The 21,096-nt window shown below is 35.8% G+C and overlaps 1 protein-coding gene across 19 annotated transcripts in view; it reads right to left on the bottom strand.

Moving 5' to 3' along the window:
- The window catches only part of MAP3K7 (mitogen-activated protein kinase kinase kinase 7), a 33,704-nt gene extending 15,021 nt beyond the window's left edge, over positions 1–18,683 (bottom strand). For 2 of the 19 annotated variants that reach the window (XM_026726716.2, XM_087914116.1), the window contains exons 1-12: positions 18,013–18,683; positions 15,885–15,995; positions 13,410–13,475; positions 12,798–12,843; positions 11,914–12,052; positions 10,579–10,703; positions 9,504–9,632; positions 6,528–6,658; positions 5,560–5,641; positions 4,475–4,626; positions 3,713–3,878; positions 209–289 (exon numbers count right to left, since the gene is read on the bottom strand). In XM_026726716.2, the coding sequence (XP_026582501.1) occupies positions 209–289; positions 3,713–3,878; positions 4,475–4,626; positions 5,560–5,641; positions 6,528–6,658; positions 9,504–9,632; positions 10,579–10,703; positions 11,914–12,052; positions 12,798–12,843; positions 13,410–13,475; positions 15,885–15,995; positions 18,013–18,102 (1,318 nt within the window). In that variant the 5' untranslated portion in view covers positions 18,103–18,683. Of the gene's footprint in view, positions 1–208; positions 290–3,712; positions 3,879–4,474; positions 4,627–5,559; positions 5,642–6,527; positions 6,659–9,503; positions 9,633–10,578; positions 10,704–11,913; positions 12,073–12,797; positions 12,844–13,409; positions 13,476–15,884; positions 15,996–18,012 lie in introns of those variants that run through there. The other 17 variants (XM_026726718.2, XM_087914133.1, XM_026726720.2 and 14 more) reach the window with 12 other exon arrangements.
- Positions 18,684–21,096: the final 2,413 nt, after the last annotated feature.

Genomic DNA, 21,096 nt, shown 5'->3' with positions numbered 1-21,096 from the left:
GGAAAAGATGGTGACGAGATCTTCTTACATTGAAAAAGAAAAACAATCTTGCTACATATTTGTTCATTAATATGAAACATAAACATGTGATAAAAAAAACTTTCCTCAATTATTTTGTAATCAATCACCCATGAACAGGAGCAAAAAGTATTTAAAGTCATTATTCCAGCATCTGTGTCAATAGATTCACACAGCTGGCATGCAATACCTGGTTTGATGATCTCTGGGACATCCAGAATGTTGCCAAATGAAGCAGTTTTACGATGGCCTCGTTTAGGTTTGGAAAAGGCTGAAAAAACATATATACACATACAATACACATGCAAACGACTATAATGGTAACACAAAATCATTCAGACTAGAACTACTCTTTTATAAACTTAATTTGGTTAAACTCATGCAAACAAAGGACATGCAGACTGAACTGCATAGCTTTCCGTTCATGCTTAAAACAGTAAAGCATTTGTTAAGAGCAACATTCATAACTAGGATCAACAGTATAACAATATACATTAGTTATAGTTAGAGACACAAAATTCAAATGAACAGAATAGAAAGAGTAACAAGGAAACAACAACAAACCCTAGCTATGAGCGACTAGAATTTTTTTCTGACTGTCCTGGTAATGTATATTAAATGCATAGCTCTTCACAATTTGGGATGCAAAATAAATGTAGTTAACTAACATAACTAAACTTCTTTAAAAAATAACCAAAATGTAAGGTACATACTTTGACCCAAATATCTTGTCTATAAATTTTTGAATTTTTTTTGAAATTACATTCAATATTTTTGATGTTTTAAATGTAAACTAATTTGTTACTCTTGTGAAAGAGGCACAATCAGCTATTGCCATAATATTAAGGACAATGTCACATAATTAATAGATTTAGGAAGGAGTACAAATACTAGCTTGAAGGAAACACTGGAATTAAATATAGCTGCTAATGATACCAGTTAACATAAAAAGATATACAGAGGAGGTGATGTTTAAATGTTAAGTTAGAACCTGTTCTAGATTAGGCAAATGCTACCAATACGGCAACTAATAATAACATATCCTAAGGGAGTCCTAACATGACCTACTAAGGACACTTTTTTTTCTGGGCAAGGTTGTTGAACTGGCGGAATGGATCTGAGTAATGATTCTGTACCCTGCAGTTAAAGATTTAAGTTGTGTTGCTTTACTCTCAGCAATTCGTATAATAGCACACAAGTGAGATCTGCTTCTTCCACTGGTCTTCTAATATAATTTAATTTATTCTTAAAATATTCCAGCTACAACAGGTTTTGATTTATTTTGCAAATCTGAGCATGTTTTTATTACATAAGCAATATTCAAGAAATTCGTTTCCTAACAGATATATCTGGATATAAATCCTTTTATCTGAAAATTTGTCCTGATAATTATACTTGTTTATGTTGCCAAAACTGCCCAATCCTAACACTAAAGTACTGCTTCTCATCTTCACTATATATATCCCACTGATGTCAGAAGTTGGTGTCAAATGAATAAGAAACCAGAAACAGTTCCTCTGTGTGTGTGTGTGTGTGTGTGTGTGTGTGTGTGTATGACTTTACAACACAAGTAAAAGGTCGTTGAAATATTTAACAATAGCCTGGGACCCACAAAACGTGGCAATGCAATTGGACTTATGACATGAAGAAGAGGGCCAAAACCTATTTTTGTTGGCTTTTCTTTAATTTTTACTTCTCTGAAACCCCCTTGTTTTCTCATTCTTCAGAATATTCTATCTTCTTCTTCTTCTTTATATTTGGCAGGCTGCCTTGGGAAGTTGAATAATTTAATCTTGCCCAAGTCAATCAATTACAAACAGGATTTGATTAAGTGATAATACAAGGATCACTGTTTGACTGCTCATGAACGAAGTATGAAGACATTCTAAGTATTTACCCACTGCTGTAATGCTTAGAATAAAAAGAAAGACTAAATCTCTGTGATAGAGATTTAATTAACTTCTATAAAGTTTGGCCAATAATTCATTAGACATAAAAAGAGAAAGATTACTTCATAAAAAGAAATGATTCCTTATTCAGGGCATGTCAATAGATTTTGAATGTCAATCATTGTCTAGCATTTGAAATACACCATACAGATTGATGGACTATTATTATAAACTAATTTTGATTTTTATTATTCATACTGTAGCCTATAATTTTGAGCCTTATTAATGTTATAGCCATCAAATTAAGTCATTTTATGCTATAATAAATTAGCACTAGAATAGCTCTTAAATCAAAAGAAATTGATAAAATTATCCCATAATGGTACTCTGCCTAGAGTCACTTCTTGTAACGTGGGCAATCCATATAAATTTGATCAGTCAATTAATCAACAAATAATAGTGAAATATGAACAATTATTAGCAAAATTAAAAATGTTATACAAAAACCGTGACCTACTACTAAGGGACAGAAAATGCCTGGTTTAGTACCCTGTTTCTCCAACAATACGGCCTCCCCCAATAGGAAGTCCCAGCATGTTTTATAGGCATGAAATGAAATTAAGCCCCTCCCCCCAAATTAAGGCCTATACTAAAACATGTGAAATGGGGGGAATGGGGGGGGGGCTTGCCATTAGGAAGTACTTTTGTTGCACACCGGGATATGGTGCTACCTGCGTTGACCCCGAAACGAAGTGCCCCAACGCCGAGGTCAACATCCAAGCTGTCGCTGCCCACCCGAAGATGCAAGGGGGGGGGGATTAAGTCACCTCCGAAAAGATGGCCTAGCCATTTTTGGGGGGCTCAAAAAAAAAAAAAAAAAACCCCGGCCTTATTATATGAGAAACACGGTAGATGTATCCTATTGATACAAAAAATAGAAAATTTCAATGACTTCCTTGCTTCCTGTGTAGAATGCATCTCCTTCCCTCTTTTGTGCCAAAGGCTTATGGGATATTCCTGAGCTGTTGAGCACTATCAAATCAAGAGATGAAATTTACACAAAGAAGCTTCATGGAAAGATAAAGCTCTCCATTGAAAAAGTCAGTGATTATATTGGAGGATGACAATGTCTGGCAGTATTATAGGACGCAGGTCTTATCAAAGATCTTAATGTTTTGTAACATTTGGGAAGGAATTAACATAAAATGCAATCCAACATGTGACTTGCAGAGAAATGTATATGCTTTTCCTTATTTTAGCTCTTATACATCTAAATCTTACAACCTTATTGAAATTATAATGTGGTGTTTGCAGGCAGAAGAATGTCCATGGACAATTTCTTAAAAACCTACTACATTACAAAACATAAGCCTCCAGTACCATCATTATTTTCAAATATACTTCACTTATTTTGTCCATTGTCTTTCTTCAAGCATTTTGCTTTTGCTTATTTCTGATAGAACAAAGATGAGATTTGGCATTTTGGAATGTTACTCCAACATTTGCCTTAAATGCTTGTTTTTTACCATCATGTTTATGGTACCTGGCTCTCATCACTTTGCTTCTGTGGAACTGGCATTTAAAGGAGAATGCTGCAATCTTAAAAAAAGTTATCTGGTTTGCAATTCGTATTTCAACTTTGCAACAACTTAATCTTTCTTTTAGTCTGACTACTTTGTTTGGGAGAAATGAGAGTGTTATGGAGTGGCAACAGCCATGGAATGTAGCTATTGTACAGGTGCACAATATATTCTCAAAATGCCAAAAGTACTCCTAAAAACAATTGGGAAATTAAAAAATAATACCTTTACCTGCAGAAGCAGCAATTCTTGCTTCAATTTCTGACATGTCAGCACTCATTCGCTTGCCTTCTCCTGAAACATGAGCTGACTGTGGTCGCCCACGAACATCTGACAAGCTTTCCACACTACTACCACGAGATGGAGGTAAACTCAAACGTCCTGATTCTCCCTGTGAAAATATAATTGTACTGATTTCAGAAATAAACAAAAATTAGAATAATTTTTCATTTTTCATTTTTAATACTGAAAAAGTTATGAAAACCTATAAACATTACAACACAGGAAGAGAAAAGCCACAAGGAAGCATTTAATATTTTGTAAACCTATACATTATCATAGAAAAACTGTACAAATATATATTTTCTATCTTTTTTCATTCTAAGCTTTAAAAATAGTCCATGAAGACTCTTAATATCATTTATGCCTGGGGCAAATCATCTGCTTTTAGGAGTGGAAGGTTTTATTTTTTAAAGTGTTATTTTGTTGCCACAAGGCCCACAATAGATAAAGCAAATTTTTGGTTTCCTGAAATGGATGAAGTTAGGATTTCCTTCTGTGTTTTCTGGGAATCTGAAAAAGTTTTGGGTGGGTAAGGCCAAATAACAACAGTAGCTAGGAAGTTACCAAAATTTTAGCAGTCTGATTTTAAGGATGGAAAATGTTATTTGAGGGTGCCATCCTGCTCATAACTTTATAACTAAAGGATTATCGTACCATATTGCTTTTAAAAGAAATGATCTCAAATACAAATTTCTACATTCTTACCACCTGCTTTGCTGAATTTTTCATCTGTTGGGCCAACTTTGTTTCCAAACGTTTAATGGTATCATTCGTAGCAGTTCCTTGAAAATCATTTGCTTCTATGTTGATATCACTTTTGTTACTGGTATTTGTGGAAGTCATGTCCATAAATGAACCTGTGATTTTTAAAAATATTCTTAAAGTTATGATTATGTGATTTTAAAAAAAATCTGTAATATCCTCAGTGTCCCCATAAAAGCTAAACACTGAAAAATCTCAGCTCTGTGCACTTGTGCCACAGCCCTGGTATCTGATATCCTTGCCTTGACCACTGTAGCCCTGAAGCTTCCTCCCATTAACAATGTGTTTCTTTGTGAGTAAAAGATTATGCTTCCTGGCTTAAAATGTTTGAGTTTGAGGTCTGAAACATATACCGTAGTTTTCAGAGTATAAGATGCTCCAAAGTATAAGACTCACCTAGCTTTTGGGGAGGAAAACAAGGAAAAAAAATCTGCCTCCCAGTAATTTGATTCCTTGCAGCAAACAGCAAAAAGCCTGGTAAGCTTTAGCATAGCCTGATTGGCACAAACAGCTGATTGTCGGTTGGATCAGCCTCCTGACAATCAGCTGTTTCAGGCTGCAGGGATTGCTACCACCTACTGCCGTGTCCACATGCCCCTTTTTTCGGCCTCTGCATCTTATTTTTGGCTTCCAGGCCCCATTTTCGGCCTCCGTGCAACTGATTTTCTACCTGTTCTGATCTCCGCTGCCCAGAATGGGCTGAAAATGGGATGCGGAAGCCGAAAATGGGGTGTGCGGAGACGGCAATAGGCAATGGTAATCCCTGCAGCCTGAAACAGGTGATCGTGGGGAAGCTAATCCAACTGCCAATCAGCTGCTGGTGCTAATCAGACTGTGCTGAAGCTGACCAGGCTTTTTGCTGTTTGATGCAAGAAGGCAAATTGCTGGGAGGCAGAGGCCGAAGGATGGGGGCCGGCGGATGGGCGGGGATTCGGCAACATATGCTGTATAAGATGCACAGACATTTCCACCCACTTTTGGGGTGGGAAGTGAGTCTTATAAACCAAAAAATACGGCAATCTGATTACCTGTACTAGTAGCAGAGTTACTTTGGCCTTCATCAGAATACTGACAGGGATACTGTAGAGGTTCGTCAGCTCCTGGAAAATACTGCAATGAAAGAAGAATATATGACTGGAATCTTGCAATTTCCCTTATTGCAAGGACCATTTGTAAGAAAAGTACCTAAAAGCTGCTAGGTTCAATTTGTTTCCAAAATAATGCTGTAAGTTGTGAATTTATTATTTAATAATTATAACATGAAAAGCCAAACCAGGATAAGCAATTAACTAAAGGTATTTAATAACAAAAAGGGCTAAAATATATTACTTTTGTTTAAATCAAATTCAATTTTTCTGTTATTTATAGCACTGAAAAAATGATATTTATTGTATCAATAAAAATACACTCTTCTAGTATGGCTACAATGAATCAGAAATGTCTATTTCTCTACAAATGAAAAGCTTCATTTGAACCAAGAGATCTCTGATTAATTTGCCTATCTAACCAAAATCATTTATTTTTCTAGCTTTTTAAGAAGCCACACTTTTAAACATACATAGAGACCTTGGGCATCCTCCAAATGTTTTGGACTATAGCACCAGAACTACACTTAGTTAAAAAAAAAAAATCCATGCAAGACCTTCCTGTCCTTCCTTTCATCGTCTTTCAGATTATTCCTCTTTACAACCGTGTCAAAGAAAGAAAGAAAGGGCAGGAATAAGAAAACAAGTTTGATTTTGGAACAAAGCACTAGATTGGGTTTTGTTTTGTGGAAAGTATGTGTTAATTCCATGTATTTTACATTTGCTAAATGCTGATTAAATATTATTGCAAAGTTCAGAAGGTTTATTATTTTAGGTCCCTCAGAATGTCATGAAAGATATTCTACTCCCTTCCAAAATTTGTCTTCACTCTATCAAATTCACATCTTCTATTTTACATTCCTTCTAAAAACCAGTCTATTTCAGCAATATTTAAGATTTAAATATTATACCTGCATCAAATGTGTCATTATTTTGACTATTTCCTCCATGGAAGGCCTCTGTGAAGGATCTTTAGACCAACACCGAGTCATTAAGCTCTCAATAGGCTTTGGTAAATGTTTTATCAGCGGTGGCCGTGTACCTATTAAAAATATACAATGTTTATAAACAGTAACATTTTAAAGAATTATATGCATTTCTGAAGAAATTATTTGGCTCTAATTTGACTGAACTAACCTATCCTTGAAGACTTGGTAAAATATTTGCTGAGACTATTCTGTTTCCCTATCCAACTTTACACATTGAAACTTGTCTTAATCCTGATCATAAAAAAATATTTTGCCTCTTTATTGATTTACTCATGATGAAGAAGAGACTAGTTTCCAAAACAAAATTTGAACTGAAATTCATATTCAAATGAGAAAATGCTGGACCTCTTCTAAACTAGCAGTGCTTGTAATGCTTAACCTCCAGGCCTTGTTTGACTACAATTCTTATTGCTGGTCCAACTAGAATTAATGAAAGTAGGAGTTTGATGATGTCTGGAGAAATGTACTGTACTTGATATGCATTCTTTTTCAAACTGTTACTCTCATATATGAAGAACAAAAATAAGTATGATATGGCTTTATTATAATATGGCTATAATATAATATAATATCAGGAGTAAGATATAAGCACCACATTTCAATATTTCAACCTTGAACCTGTGTTCCATAGATTTTGTCCCAAGCTTGAGGAAAAATAGTTGTCCTATCCTCGAAACAAAGCGATTGGACACAGATAATCAGAGTTGGAAGGGACCTTGTAGGTCATCTAGTCCAACCCCCTGCCCAAGCAGGAGACCCTACTCCATTTCTGCCAAATGGCAGTCCAATCTCTTCTTGAAAGTCTCAACTGATGGCACTCCCACAACTTCTGATGGCAAGCTGTTCCATTGGTTGATTGTTCTCACTGTCAGAAAGTTTCTCCTTGTTTCCAGGTTCAATCTCTCCTTGTTCAGTTTCCATCCATTATTCCTTGTCTGGCCTACAGGAGCTTTAGAAAATAGACTGATCTGGCTATGCCAATACTATAAATGTGCTGTTTTCTCCCTCAAAGTGTTTCTAGTTTAATTAATAGAGCAGCAGAGACAGGCTCCATCTTGGCCATTGTTGGCTGATATTGGCAGGGGTGATAAAGCAGTGGGGTTGAAAGCACTGTCTAAATTTATGGTTGTAAAAAAATATTACTGCACTGCTATATCACATGAATTTACGTAAACTAATTGAAAGGCTGCACATGCATTAGAAGTAGGTCAGGCCGATCCCAAAATAAGCTCTGATAAAGACTAACTTCAATGGCCAGCACGCCTAGAAATAGGCTCACTGCTTTTTAAAACTATTTCTTTGAGGAATTAGGTTTCTGAGCCTCTCAACTTTTATCAAAATATAAAATACAAAGAAAATAAATAAATAATGGGAAAATAGAAAAGGAAAAAGGGAAGAGGAAAAAGTGTAGGTAAAGGGGGAAAAAAGAGAAACACACTGAATTCCGACTTTTTTTAGCACGGTAGAATAAGGTAATAACATATAACATTGACTTTTTACTTTTACATAGTAATATGTACTAGCCATTTCTATAACAACCAATCTATCTAATTAGCAAAACCCAAAATCAAAGTTTATTTTTTTCCACCTCAAGTCCAAAATCCAGGACTTTGAGGAATTTAGATTTAATAGGTAGTGTTTTATATGTTTATTATATCTGATGTACCTTTTTTTTGTTTTTAGGCAAGTTGTATGCATTCATTATTGCATTACATAAACATTTCTAGTAAAGTTAAACCTTTTTCAAATAATGAATTGCATTATGAAGACTGCACTGTGTTTGTATTTTGTTCATGTTCAAATCTCTGAATTTTCAGAATATATTCTATAAATACAAAGACTAGTGTATTAGACCTGAGAGCTTGTTGGCTTCAATTTGTAAATGCTAGAGTATATATTCTGTGTGTCCTCTTGTGTAATTTCCTGGGGAGATTTAAACCTGTTTTTGGTTGGTTTAGCATTGCTGTCTAGAAAAAATGTTTTCTTGCTTTTTTAAAACTGAAATCAAAGGGGAAATGATTATTTATAGTATGTTTTATTGATGAATTCTAATGCTATTCCCATAGGAGTAGCACAAACAGGCACACAAGTGTATATGAAGGAGAAAAATTGGTTAACTGTGCATGCAAGATGTGAAAAAGTAAAAAAATAAACAGCCTACCCCAACCACTTCACTATTTTCATTTAGGGACCTTCTAATGTTTTTGAGAGAGAAAGGATGAACAAATGGTACGTATAAGAAACACAATTCTACCTATTTTTGTAATCTTAGAATGAATAAAAAGGCCACTCTTTTTACAAATGATCATTGTTTGCTGATCCAGAACATTCAAAATATTCAGTTAGTCTCCTTAAGGCAGATCCAACATGGACCTATCAATGGAAGATTTTGGATAGGGCTGTTTTGCCCCAAACTCAAAACAAAAGCCAGTGTCTGTTTCATTCTAACCCATATTAAAAAATATTCCTTTTTATATTTAGCTGTCCCCATTGTATACAAAAGTACGAAGATGGGTTATTAAGTAAAATAACAAGAGGCAAGAAGAGAGGCTTGCATTTTATCTTTTTATTTTCTATTAAACTTTAGCCTTGGCTGTCTATGAAACTGAGGAAAATATAACTTAAATAATCAGATTTGCCACCAACATGTCTACAGTGGCTTTTCAGAAGGCCATTCAGATCTGTCAGTTTCCTCAGGTATTAGGGTAGGATGTTAAGGGAGCCCTACATATCTGTTAGCCAATCAAATTATGTATTGAAGATGGTGGAGGCAAGCCAAACATATAACATCTCTTTTTTTGCATCAGCACATCTAGAATACTATATAGAAAATCAGTGGCAAAATTCAGCAGCATTTTCCATAAAGACACTTGTTCGTCACTTAAAATTTGAGCTTACCATTGTGAACTGCCCACATGATCCGGAAAGCAGGACCACCAATCTCATCAAAAGGTTTTCTGCGAGTAATTACTTCCCAAAGAATAATACCCCAACTGAATACATCACATTTTTCACTGTAATTGCTACCTGAAAGGATAATTTATACATGTTTTTTAATTAAATATACTCTATTACTAACAAGATTATAGGTGTTGTCTTAATTATAATAAAAATATTAAATTAATCTGGTTGTAACCAATTCTATAATTGATTCTTCAATATACTTATAAAACAGGTTGATTTAAACATGTGCTTTCTAACAGAATACAAACGGGTGTGAATCCAATGACTTACATATTCATGCACATGTTGTTCAATGAAAAACCATCTCTACTTTTCTTCAATTACACAATGTGATTCATAGCATCAAACCTCAAAGTACAAGAAGAGAGGAATTTTATGATCATATGCTGACTAATTACCACTATAACCCTGTTTTATTGTAATATTGAATGCAAAACCCATTATACAACTTTCATGATTTAAATTTTACATCAATTTAACTTATTAATGAAAAAAGCTTGAAAAACATTGATTTCAAATATCGTATTTGATATTTTCTAGAATTCCAGTATAACAATTGAATTTGTTTCTTAATAGATTATTTATTTGAAACATACTGAAAAAATATATTTACTTTTTAGAATTTAGTCAAAGGCACTTCAGTGCTAGTAAGTTTGTAATACAATAGTCTGTAATACAATAGTGTAATATTTCCATTCAATGATTGTAGGGCTACATACATGTGTACATTACAAATAGATACAGATTCCTTTCCTCATATATACTGTAAGTCATTCTATTCCAATTATGTAATTTAAATTAGGATACTTAAACTGCATTAATTTAAATGGTAAACTTTCACAATATAAGTCACATCATAACTACTCAGTTCACTGTGTCTTTTTTACTGGCTTCTGAAATATCTTTATAAACAACAGAAAAAAGTATATCTGCACCAAATGAATCTCTGCATCAAAATTACTACAAAAATTACTTGAGAATGGTAGTCAGTTTCAAAACACTTCGTTACCTTCAAAAACTTCAGGTGCCATCCAAGCAGCACTGCCCTTATTATTGGTCATGTGAGTCTGAATATCACAAGCTGTACCGAAATCACATATTTTCAAAACAGTCCCTCCTGCCACCAAGAGCAAACTGTAAAACAAATAGAATTTAGTTATAGTATGTATTTTGCCAAATGAAGTGTTAAGAGAAAATATTCTCCAAGCAATGTATGTACTGTGTCTGTAGATTTAACATAAAAAACAGAAAAGTAGATATACGATTTTTACTGTAATTAAAAACAATATACTTTTTAAAGGGGCATAAATAGACAATATTAGTAATTTGTAAAAACATAGAAAAATGAATTTGGAAAGACAGAGGTCAGTCAACATTGAAGAAATTAAATGTGCTTTAGTATAAGAGAGAAGGAAATGTTTATTCTACTGTGCAGTACAATCTAATTGAATGGAGCAACTAGGTTCATACCCATTTGTTCTTGAATGCAAAAACAAGTAACTGCAATGTATCAAGATCAAGACTGATTTTACAGGAACAACTATTCTCAATATCTAGTTTTAACCATTCGTTCATTCATTCATTCATTCATTCATTCAAGAAAATTTATATCTGCCCAACTCATTTCTCAGTGACTCTGGCTGGCTAACAAAGATATAAAATATAAAAAAGCAATATATAAAAAAAAATAAAAAAGCAATATCCCCCTTCTAGTGAAAATACCCCACCTGGCGACAATGAGTCATTTGATGGGTCCCATCCCACTCTATTTACTTTTAAAAGAATAATTTTATATTTCATTTTATCTTGCTTTTATTTTGGTGAGCGACACAGAAAATATGTCCAAGTGATTTATCTGAGTGATAAATATAATAGCAAAAATGTATTTCACAAACAAGGTAACTTTGCTTAACAGATCACGGATGCCCATTGTTCTTAACAATCCAGGCCAGAGTACAGACCTGTACATCAATCAGTGTTTCCTTTGTAACTAATTCCTCCTTTCACATTTTAACTGAAAGATTTCAAACTTGTTATCGGAGACTAATACATCAATGTTATTAATTTTAATCACAACATCATAAATAAGCTTTAGATCTCCTGCAATTATTACAGCTGATTATCAAGATTGTCAAAGCTTGCTTTATAATGAGGTGGGCAGCATATAAATGTCATAAAAAAAATAAAAATTATACCCTTTACTGACAATGAAATATATTTACATAACATTCAAGTAACTTACATTGCACCTGAGAATTACTATTACAAACCACAATGTTCTCTAGGTTTATTACAAAAAAGCCTTTAAGAATGACAGTGTCTTACAGAATTCTTGAAAACCTACTTTGGTGGTTTTAAGTCCCTGTGTATGAGTGCTTTCGGTTTCATGCTGTGAAGGTATGCTACTCCTTGGGAACATTGTAAACACCAACTCATTGCATGTGCAGCAGTATAATAAGGTAGAGGCTCAGCACCATGTAGGACTGAAAAACAAAGGTACAAACTAAAAAGAATTTTATTGTACATTACAGAAGATATAAAATGGGAATACTATTTCTGAAAGGTGCTCCATGATTTATGAAGTACACAACAGAAATTATTTTTGTTCCTATGCTTCTATAACAAAAATCTTGGGTGCATCCCTCACAGACCTCCAAACGTTGTCACAAACTAATGTCAGTATGACTTATAGGAAAAATGATTAACTGTGTGACCAGAAATAATCTGTTTATATATATATATAACAGAGAAAAAGAAAAAAATTCATAAAAGTAATGTAGGTAAATATTTAATTTCTGGCTTCCCCTTTCTTTATATTACAACTGATTTGCAGTATCTGTTGAACATGTTAATAACATTTCAATTATTTTTTTGTCTCAATCTCATTTGCAGCTGAGTCATCACTACAAGATCAGGAATGCCTCTCAGCCCCCAACAGGAAAAAAATCATCAGCTTTATTTTAAAGGAATTGTTACAGCCTGAATTGGGTAAAAATCTAAATCTCTCCATCGACCCACCAATTCATCCAGTATACCACTTGCTCTATGAGGCAGACCCTAATGCTTAACAAAAGCTATAAGTGTAGCAATAAAATTCAACCCAGGACAATCAGTGCTATAAAATTATTATATTAAATAGGAAAGTTACACAATAATGTATTGACATAAAATTAGGTGGCAACATTTTAGGCAGTGTTCTGGACAATGCAATTCAAAAATGATGCTCACCATTATAGAGAGAACCTCCTTCAGCATATTCCATTACAAGACATACCTAATGAGGAAAAAAAGCAGACGACCAATTTATTATTATTTTTTAATATGAAAGAAGTATTTAGAACAAGGATTCTTATGAAATGCTCCCATCTTATTTTAATAATATACAATTCTGTTCTAATCCTAAAACTGTGCAGAAACAATTACATATACAGATTTGGTCAGATATGTAATTGCTCTATTTTTCTTCTTATTTTCTGCTTTATTCAAGTACACAACTGTGTATGCACATTAACACTTATTAAAAATCCTGATAATACTCTTGTGGTCATCTACAATATGTTTCAGTTTTTAACATGTATGCATGCGGATAAAGAAAATAAATTTTAGAAGTTCTTCATTTAATTTAGAATCAGAATAGAGTAATGAAACACTGATCAATAAATCTATAGAACAAAGCTGGAATGGAAACTGGAAACCTGTCTATTTCAAACTAAATGCGAAAGGACTGCTTTTCTCATGAATGAAAAACCCAACTTAGAATAAGTAAATAAGCCAAATAAAACTAAAACAGATACAGATATTTCACTTAAATAAAGAGACTGTCCAAAAGTTGCTACTTACTGGATTTAAACAAGCTCCATATAACTTGACGATATTTGGATGGTTAACACGTGATAGTTGTCGAAGCTGAAATTTTAAAAAGCAATGTAGTTAAAGTTCTCTTACATAAAACTTTTTTTTATATAAATGATCATAAAAAGCAGTTTAATGATGTATAATATTCTGTATACACATAGGAATGAGTAGCACATCAGTTCTACATTTAAATTAGTCAGAGTGTGTTGGCTAATACAGAAGCTACCTTTTAAAAAGAATTTCTGAAAAATTTCTGGGCAAATTGTCACTCTCTAAGTGGATGTGGGTATGCTAACTTATCAGATGTGATTGTTAAATGCCTATGATGATACTACCTTGATTCGTATTTCAGTTCAACAATGTTCCCTATGACTTTCGGTTACGTTCAAACTATTCTCTATGCTGGGAGCATATTATAGCATCAGGATATAATAGGTCTATACTTGATTTCAGAAATATGTTTATCAGTTCTGTTTTGGGATAATGCTGTAGTACAATTTCTTTATAAACTACAGCATCTCTTAGAAAGAGTCTCCTACATCCACAAATTTGCAGCAAACAATTTGGAAGACTAATACTTGGCTTGTTATCAAGAGGAAATGATAGGCCACATGCCTTCCTTTCAAGAAGTGCAGATAATTTCTAGATAGAATGGTTTGCCTTTCACTTCATTCAATACTGTATACCTAATTCTGAGCTTCTGCAAAGTCAAGTACAAAGCAAGCTACTGGACTGGGCATCTTTCAGACTGCCAAAAGATTTAAGGAAGGAGCAGTTTCACTCCATTATTTTTTGAAGCTTTTAAAGCAGCAAAAACCCTTCTCACTGTTTTTATGAATAAAATTAATTAATTAAATTAAGGACTGATTCCTGTCTTTTATAATGGAAAAAAGGTAAACTAAGGATCCCTACTTTGGCTGAAAAAAAAGATACGCTCAGGCGATAAGTTTTGATGTTGATCAATTCAAATGAACATTTATACCTAATCAGATCAACTTACATACAGCTACAACAGGGTGATACTGAATTTTTAAGCTTAAGATGCTAACAAGAGACAAGTGCCTTAGATCCAGCAATTGGCTTTACATAATTTAAAATAAACCTTTACATTGTTGATTTTGTTACATGTGTATATATGAATTAGAGGTGTGAAGGGTTTTAGTTTTGAAAGCAAAATATCCTGTTTTTAAAGACATGGAACTATAGACACCATTTGCAACTCCTTAAACCAAGAACACCTGTGTTTTTTCTGTTGCAATATCTGCCCTCTGGGATGATATCCTCACAGAGATCCAAATGTACCATGTTCAGGAAGTTTTTAAAGACCTAGCTATTTTCCCAGATTTTGGACAAAATGGAGACAGAGCCTCTGCTGGATGTATTTTCTTTTTACAGAGTATGTTGTTTCTGGGACAGTTCATTTATTCTTTTTTTTACGGTGTTGTTTTAAAACTTTGTAAAAGACGCACAATAGCCGTAGCTTCTCTAAGAGTTAGGGAAAGGTGCTATACTTCTACCTCTGCATATCCTGAAACATATTTTACTTTCAAATCCAAAGCACAGTATAGTCCTAATCCTTTTAGAATATTAATTAACTGAATGGCATGATAATGAAGTACTCATAGGTTTAATACAGAAAGGAATAGAATTTATTGGATAGTTTTAAGTGTAAGATGTATGCATTAGTATTTCCTATCGGAAAGTTCTGCCCTAAAGGTCAACCCAAATATAGTCAACTTTTTTACTTAATGTATTTTCAAATAATGCCTCTGCTCAATAACTTAAGTGGCAATAACCCTATGTAAATATACTTCACATTTAATGGAAAGGAAATAGGTCATTTATAGATATTAAGCAGTATGTTAGAAGCATGATTTATTCCTGGTGAATAAACTGCTGGAACAATTTCAGGTGTACCTGAAATTATGATTATGGTGATCCTAAATGGAGTCTCTGAAAAAAATGACATTTGTTATTTATAACATAAATAAAATACTGTCATGTCCATACATTCTGTGTGAATTAGTTACAAATGTTCAGTTCTAGTAGTAAGCATATCAAATCACTAGGAGGAAGAAGAGAAGATCTCTGCACTTACTGAAAACAAAAGGGGAAATATTAATTTGCTTGGGTCAATATGACCAAAGAAGCAGAACACTTATTTGAGTCCATGCTGGTATCACTTAGAAAATACAGTATTCCTCAATAAAGAAAATACCAATACACAGGGAGTGTGCTTTTCAGTGATCTCCTGAACTATGATTCCCAATTCACCTTTTATCCATAACCCAAATTCATTTCAAAAATACTATGCATATATAAAAAAGTCCCCTAATAAATCCATGAATACCAGTTCTAATTGCAGCTTACAGACAGTTACATTTTCACTGTACATCTTTTTAAAAAATTATTCTGGTACCTATCAAATTCTTTTGAACAAATTTTAAAGTGAAATTATACCTCTACAATGAAGGCTTTCCGTTCAGATTCACTTTCTATTTGTTTAATGGCCACATCTTTTCCCCGCCATTTTGCTTTGCAAACTACTCCAAAGGCTCCTCGTCCAACAACCTGAATAAAAAAAACAATTGGAGACTTTGAAGCAACTATTAGAAACAACTTGCAACTTTTCTTAATATTCTACAATGTCATAGAAAAATACATATTTATATTCTACAAAAGGTCTGTCCAAACTTATAACCTGTCAACTTTTAGAAGCTCTTTACAGTAACCTGCTAAGCATTTGACAACTTTCAGTTTTGGTAGTCCAAGACAAGCAACAAAATCATGATATTATCATTAACATTTAGGCACAACTGATGAGATGAATAACTTGTAGGATGCTGTTATGATGTCTAGAAACAAACCCAAAAAGAACCTTAGAAGAGAGGAGCATACCGGAAATATATGAACCAAGACCTTTTCCTTTTCTCTTATCTACTGCAGTGTGGAAGCTTAACACAAAAATATTTAATTTCTGCTAGTCACTGTTTATTGTGGGTCTTAAATGTATGCCTATGGAAAATTGCAACTCAGATGGTATGAAATTAACACTACATTCACATTTCATATTAATCCAAGGCTTAGCCATAATTTATTAAACAAGCAATATTGGCCTGGTTCTCACATCTCACAAAATGAAATCCAAACAAATTAGCATGATGATGTGTACCTAGCCACCAGCTCATTCAGCCCAGAAAGAAAAGTTAAATCCCACAGAATCTAATGAGATATCCTTACCAAAAATGTTTCATAGGAGTGTATCTTTATAGCAAAAGGAACATCAGACTTGACATAGTAAAACATCCCAAAAAGGTTTTTTTATACAAATTAAAAGGATTTTATTGGGAGTACCATTATTATAAGAGATAATATTGCCTGGTTATTATTCCTTCATATGGACTTAAGTGATTTTAACACTTCCAAATTCAATATAGAAAAGGTACAACAACTGTTAAACGAGTTATAGGGCTGTGCATTTTTCTGCATTAATTTATTTAAAACATTTCTTAGTTAACTTCTGAAATCTGATATATTTTAAAGTGGTTTATAATGTAAACTTACAATTTTAATGTTATTATTGTAGAGTAACATTATAAGTTGAAAATTTTAAGTGTTAAAACCAGCCAAACATGCACCTTTTAAAACAACAGTATATAAAAGTTTTACTATTAAAAACACGTTTTTGTTATGTCATTTGTTAATTCCACAATACTGTACACTGTTGAAAAGATTTACTATCAGATATGTAAAATACAGCTTATCTTTAAGTGTGACTTCACTTATGCTATTACTAAGATCTTTCTCCAGTATTACTTTCCTTGTAGAAAATAGATTTGTAGATATTGATTAGATCTGACTGAAAAAAAACCCTACTCATACAGTTTTGGAATCATTTTAAATTGTATAAAACCAGTAGGCAGATATATTTTTAAGCAGTTTTCATTTATTTCTGTAGGACATACAAGTACTGTCTTAGTAATGAGTTTTATCATCCTGTCTGGTTTTCAAAATACAATATCTGGTACACAAACTTCTACTGGTAATGTATGATCTATACATTTGTTTGGCCATTTAGATCCAGAAGATTTTCTTCCTTAGAAGCAAACATCTGTTTTGTTCTTATTATATTAAATGTAACAGACTTTTCTTTAAAAATTATAAAATATGCTGTAAACAACTGCAAGATAAAACAACTTTCATGATAGGAGCTGCAACTGTTTAGGGAAATAGGTTGTTTTTGTCTGTTCAGTCATATCAATTTGCAACAGGTGAGCTTTAAAACGAGGTTTTAGGGTAAAAGTCTGGCCCTAAGCACTTAAAGTGGAAATGCAATTTTGCTGCATTTTTTAAAAAAACTAATTTTTTTTCTGTCAATCCAGTGAGCTTCCTAAGTGTGAATTTGTACCTAGATCTTTTCGTCCTGCTGTCAACATTTTGCGCGGTAGGCAACACACACACACACACACACACACACAGACATCCGAGGAAGTTTTTTCGAAATACAGGAGTTTCTCCTGAAGAGTTACACTTAGGACCTCAGGGACGAGCTTCCCCCTCCCTCCCACCGCTGCAGACCCTCTCTCACCTCTTCCACCTCTATCTCTTTGTAGTCGATTTCTTCGAAGTTGAGCACCGGGGGGGTTTCAATCATGTCCACGGAGCTGGGAGAAGACATGCCTTCCCTTCCCACGGGGTGCAAGAAGGGGGGACCGTCTGACGGGGGACGGGGCGGAAGGGGCCCAGGCGGATCTCGAGGGGCTCCCCTCGCCAGCCTGGGTCTCCGGCTCCTCTGCTCAGCAACCTGGCGGAGGCACCCCCTGGGCCGCGGAATAGCCTCATACGAGGCTGTTCCGCCCGGGCTTTATTGGGGCCGCCGGGAAGCCCAGGCCGGGGGACCCCGGCTCGTCATTTTTGCGACTCACGCTGGAAAGCGCCCACGGATCCCCTTCTCCCCACTTTTTTTTTTTTTTAACCGCGCAGGCCGCGGTCTTTCCGGGGTCGCAATTTGGGAGTCGCGCCCCTGCAGCAGGGGAAAAAAAAAAAAGACCAAGAGGAGAGTTGAATGGGGAGGATGGGAGCCGCCGCTCAGAACTGAGCCGCCGCCGCCGGCACGTCTGACATTGGGGAAGTTGCATGGGAAGGGGCCGGCCGGCTATAATCTTCACTCTTGGGGCTCCGGTCCCCCTTCTTGCTTCGCCAGCAAAAGGCCCCACCAGGACCGCGGCCTGGTAGCAGAAGCGGCGGCCCGCCTCTTCCTCCTTCCCCGCCTCCCTCTTCCTGAAACTGCGCCGCCTTCCTCCTTTGCGAACCTCCCAGAAGGCAGCCGAAGGAGGTCGGGAGCGGGAAACGCGATTCTGGATACCCGGAGCCGCTCCCTCGCTCTGGAAAGAGGGCCGGAGGGTCCGGTTAGGCCGGCAGCGAAGGTGAGAGGCGACAGAAAAGAGAAGCCGTCGCCGCTGCTCCTTGTTCGGCGAGTTGACGAAAGACTGGCGAGGGTTGCCGTTTTTTCAACTCGGCATCCTCTTAGGACGGTTTTCGCTTGTTTGCCATTTCCGACTGGAGAGAAGCAGCGAAACGGTGTTTTTTTTTCTCCCGGCAGCCGGGGAGCACTGTAAAGCCATTTGTGCATGGAAAGGGAGCTTTCGGAGGAATGCAGTGCAGAAATTAAAGCCATTTGTTTGCCATTTCTGCGAAAAGAGGTAGAAGGAATTAGGAGTGAAAAGCCACGGGATTTGAGCACGGAAAAGGGGCTTTCGGAGAAATGCAATGCAGAAAAGAAAACTCCCATTTCCTGCTCAACCTCGTGGCTTTTTACTTTTCACTCCTCCCCGGCTGCCAGAAGGGGGAAAAAAAATCCTTCCGCCTCTTTCCCGGACGGAAATGGTAAACAAACGGCTTTAATTTTTACACTGCATTTCTCTGGAAGCTCAGTGAGGCTCTTGTGGACTTTTGAGCTTCCCGGCAACACCGTTTATGCGGCGGGAAGGAGCTTAGGCAGAATGGCTGGCTCAAAGCTCCCTGGTCGAGGGATTGGAAACTTAGGGCCCTTCAGCTCTTACTCCGTTCTTGGTCCTTCCCGCCAACTGCTGAGCTGGCAGAAACCACGTCAACCCAAACCACGCGGCCCTCGCAGCCTTGAAGAGAGCGATCGCTTCACCTCTATACAGATTCAACGTGGGAGAATGAGTTTCAGTGCAGTGATTAGCTGAGGCCCTGGTTTCCTTTCCCGCCTTCCTTGTATTGACCGCCAATAACAGAAAGAGTCGACTGCTTTCTATTGCTTGGGTACTCTGGACGTGCGCCTGAAAATAAGAGGTGTACTGTAGTCATCTTTACAGTTGCTGAATTAAAGACAGACCTGGTGGGAGGAAAGAGGTAGGATGGAGCAAAAGATGGATTGGAGGTTTAAGAGCAGAGCCCCCTTCCTCCCACAACACTCACATCCCTTGCTGCACCTCTCTGACGAGATAAAATGAGATAAAATTGTTCCAGGATTCTGAAGATCACCATACCTGCATCAATATTCCCTGTAATAAAAAAGGGGGAAAGCAACCTATTGAGTGGGATGGGTTTGCAAACTCATTTTTAGGGTTTTCTCCTGCTTCTTCCCACATCCCTCCTATACCCCAACTATTTTATCATTTTTGACATTGATTTATCAATCTTATGAAAGACATTTCTAGGTAGTGTAGGAAATTAGCACTCACCCCTCGCCTAGAAAAAATGAAATATTAAAAATATTAAGTCAGAATATTTTCACTAAAAAGAGTAGAAACTCAGAAGCGGAAACTCATCTCAGAAACAGAAGCTCACCCCCACCTTTATTAATGGGTGGGCCATTAAGGCCTGGGCCAGAATATTTTACATAACAAATATCTCCAGGTGGAGCTATAATAGGAATTGCCCAAAGCCCTTTCATTACATTGTCATCCAGCAAGGCTCAACCAAGCCGGGCACTCAGGACAGCCTACAGAGTTGCCCCTGCATGGCCCTATGGGAATCTGACAACCAATCAGAATATAAGTTCAAATTCAAATCCAAACAGAAGGTATATAAGGGATTCTCAGCATCTCAGCAAAGGTCTTTTCCTTCACCCAACATCTTGAAGTATATCATCATCCTTTTCACTTTGGAGCTCAAGCCTTGTCCCCACTTTAAACAGATTAAACCATCTTTCCAAACAGCCTCCATGTTTCCAGTGTCCTTTTCCCCACTTGGAACTGAACCCAGAAAGATAATTCTTCCAACAGTAACAAAGATTCAACTGCGCTTTGAGACCCGTGGCAATATAATTGAAAGATGGAGCTGACAACTCAAATGTACTTTTGTGGCAAAATTGGAGAAGCCCAAATGGAGTTGGTCCCATCACCAATGAATAATAAAGTTGGCTGGCGAATGGTCTTAGGGAACCTCCTCACAACAAGTGAAAAATTTGTACTGCAAAGTCTTTCCCCTAGTATTGGCCTTTCTTTTCCCTTTTCTCCATTCCTTTTGTTTTCTTTTTGTTTTACTATAGAACGCTGTGACATTATAAAACAGAAATGAAACATTAAAAGTCGAAACATTAAAATTAAGACCAACAAAAAAAATTAGCTAAGAAAGGAACCAATATATAAAGAAGGTGGAGGTGGGATATTCTTGACTAACCACCTCTAGAGTTTGATTTTTG

The sequence above is a fragment of the Pseudonaja textilis genome, chromosome 1 (genome assembly GCF_049901715.1).
Source record: "Pseudonaja textilis isolate UNSWEBS1 chromosome 1, rPseTex1.2, whole genome shotgun sequence".
In the NCBI taxonomy this organism is placed as follows: domain Eukaryota; kingdom Metazoa; phylum Chordata; class Lepidosauria; order Squamata; family Elapidae; genus Pseudonaja; species Pseudonaja textilis.
Note: the sequence above shows the minus strand (reverse complement) of the source record. Positions and strands in the feature narration are given on the sequence as shown.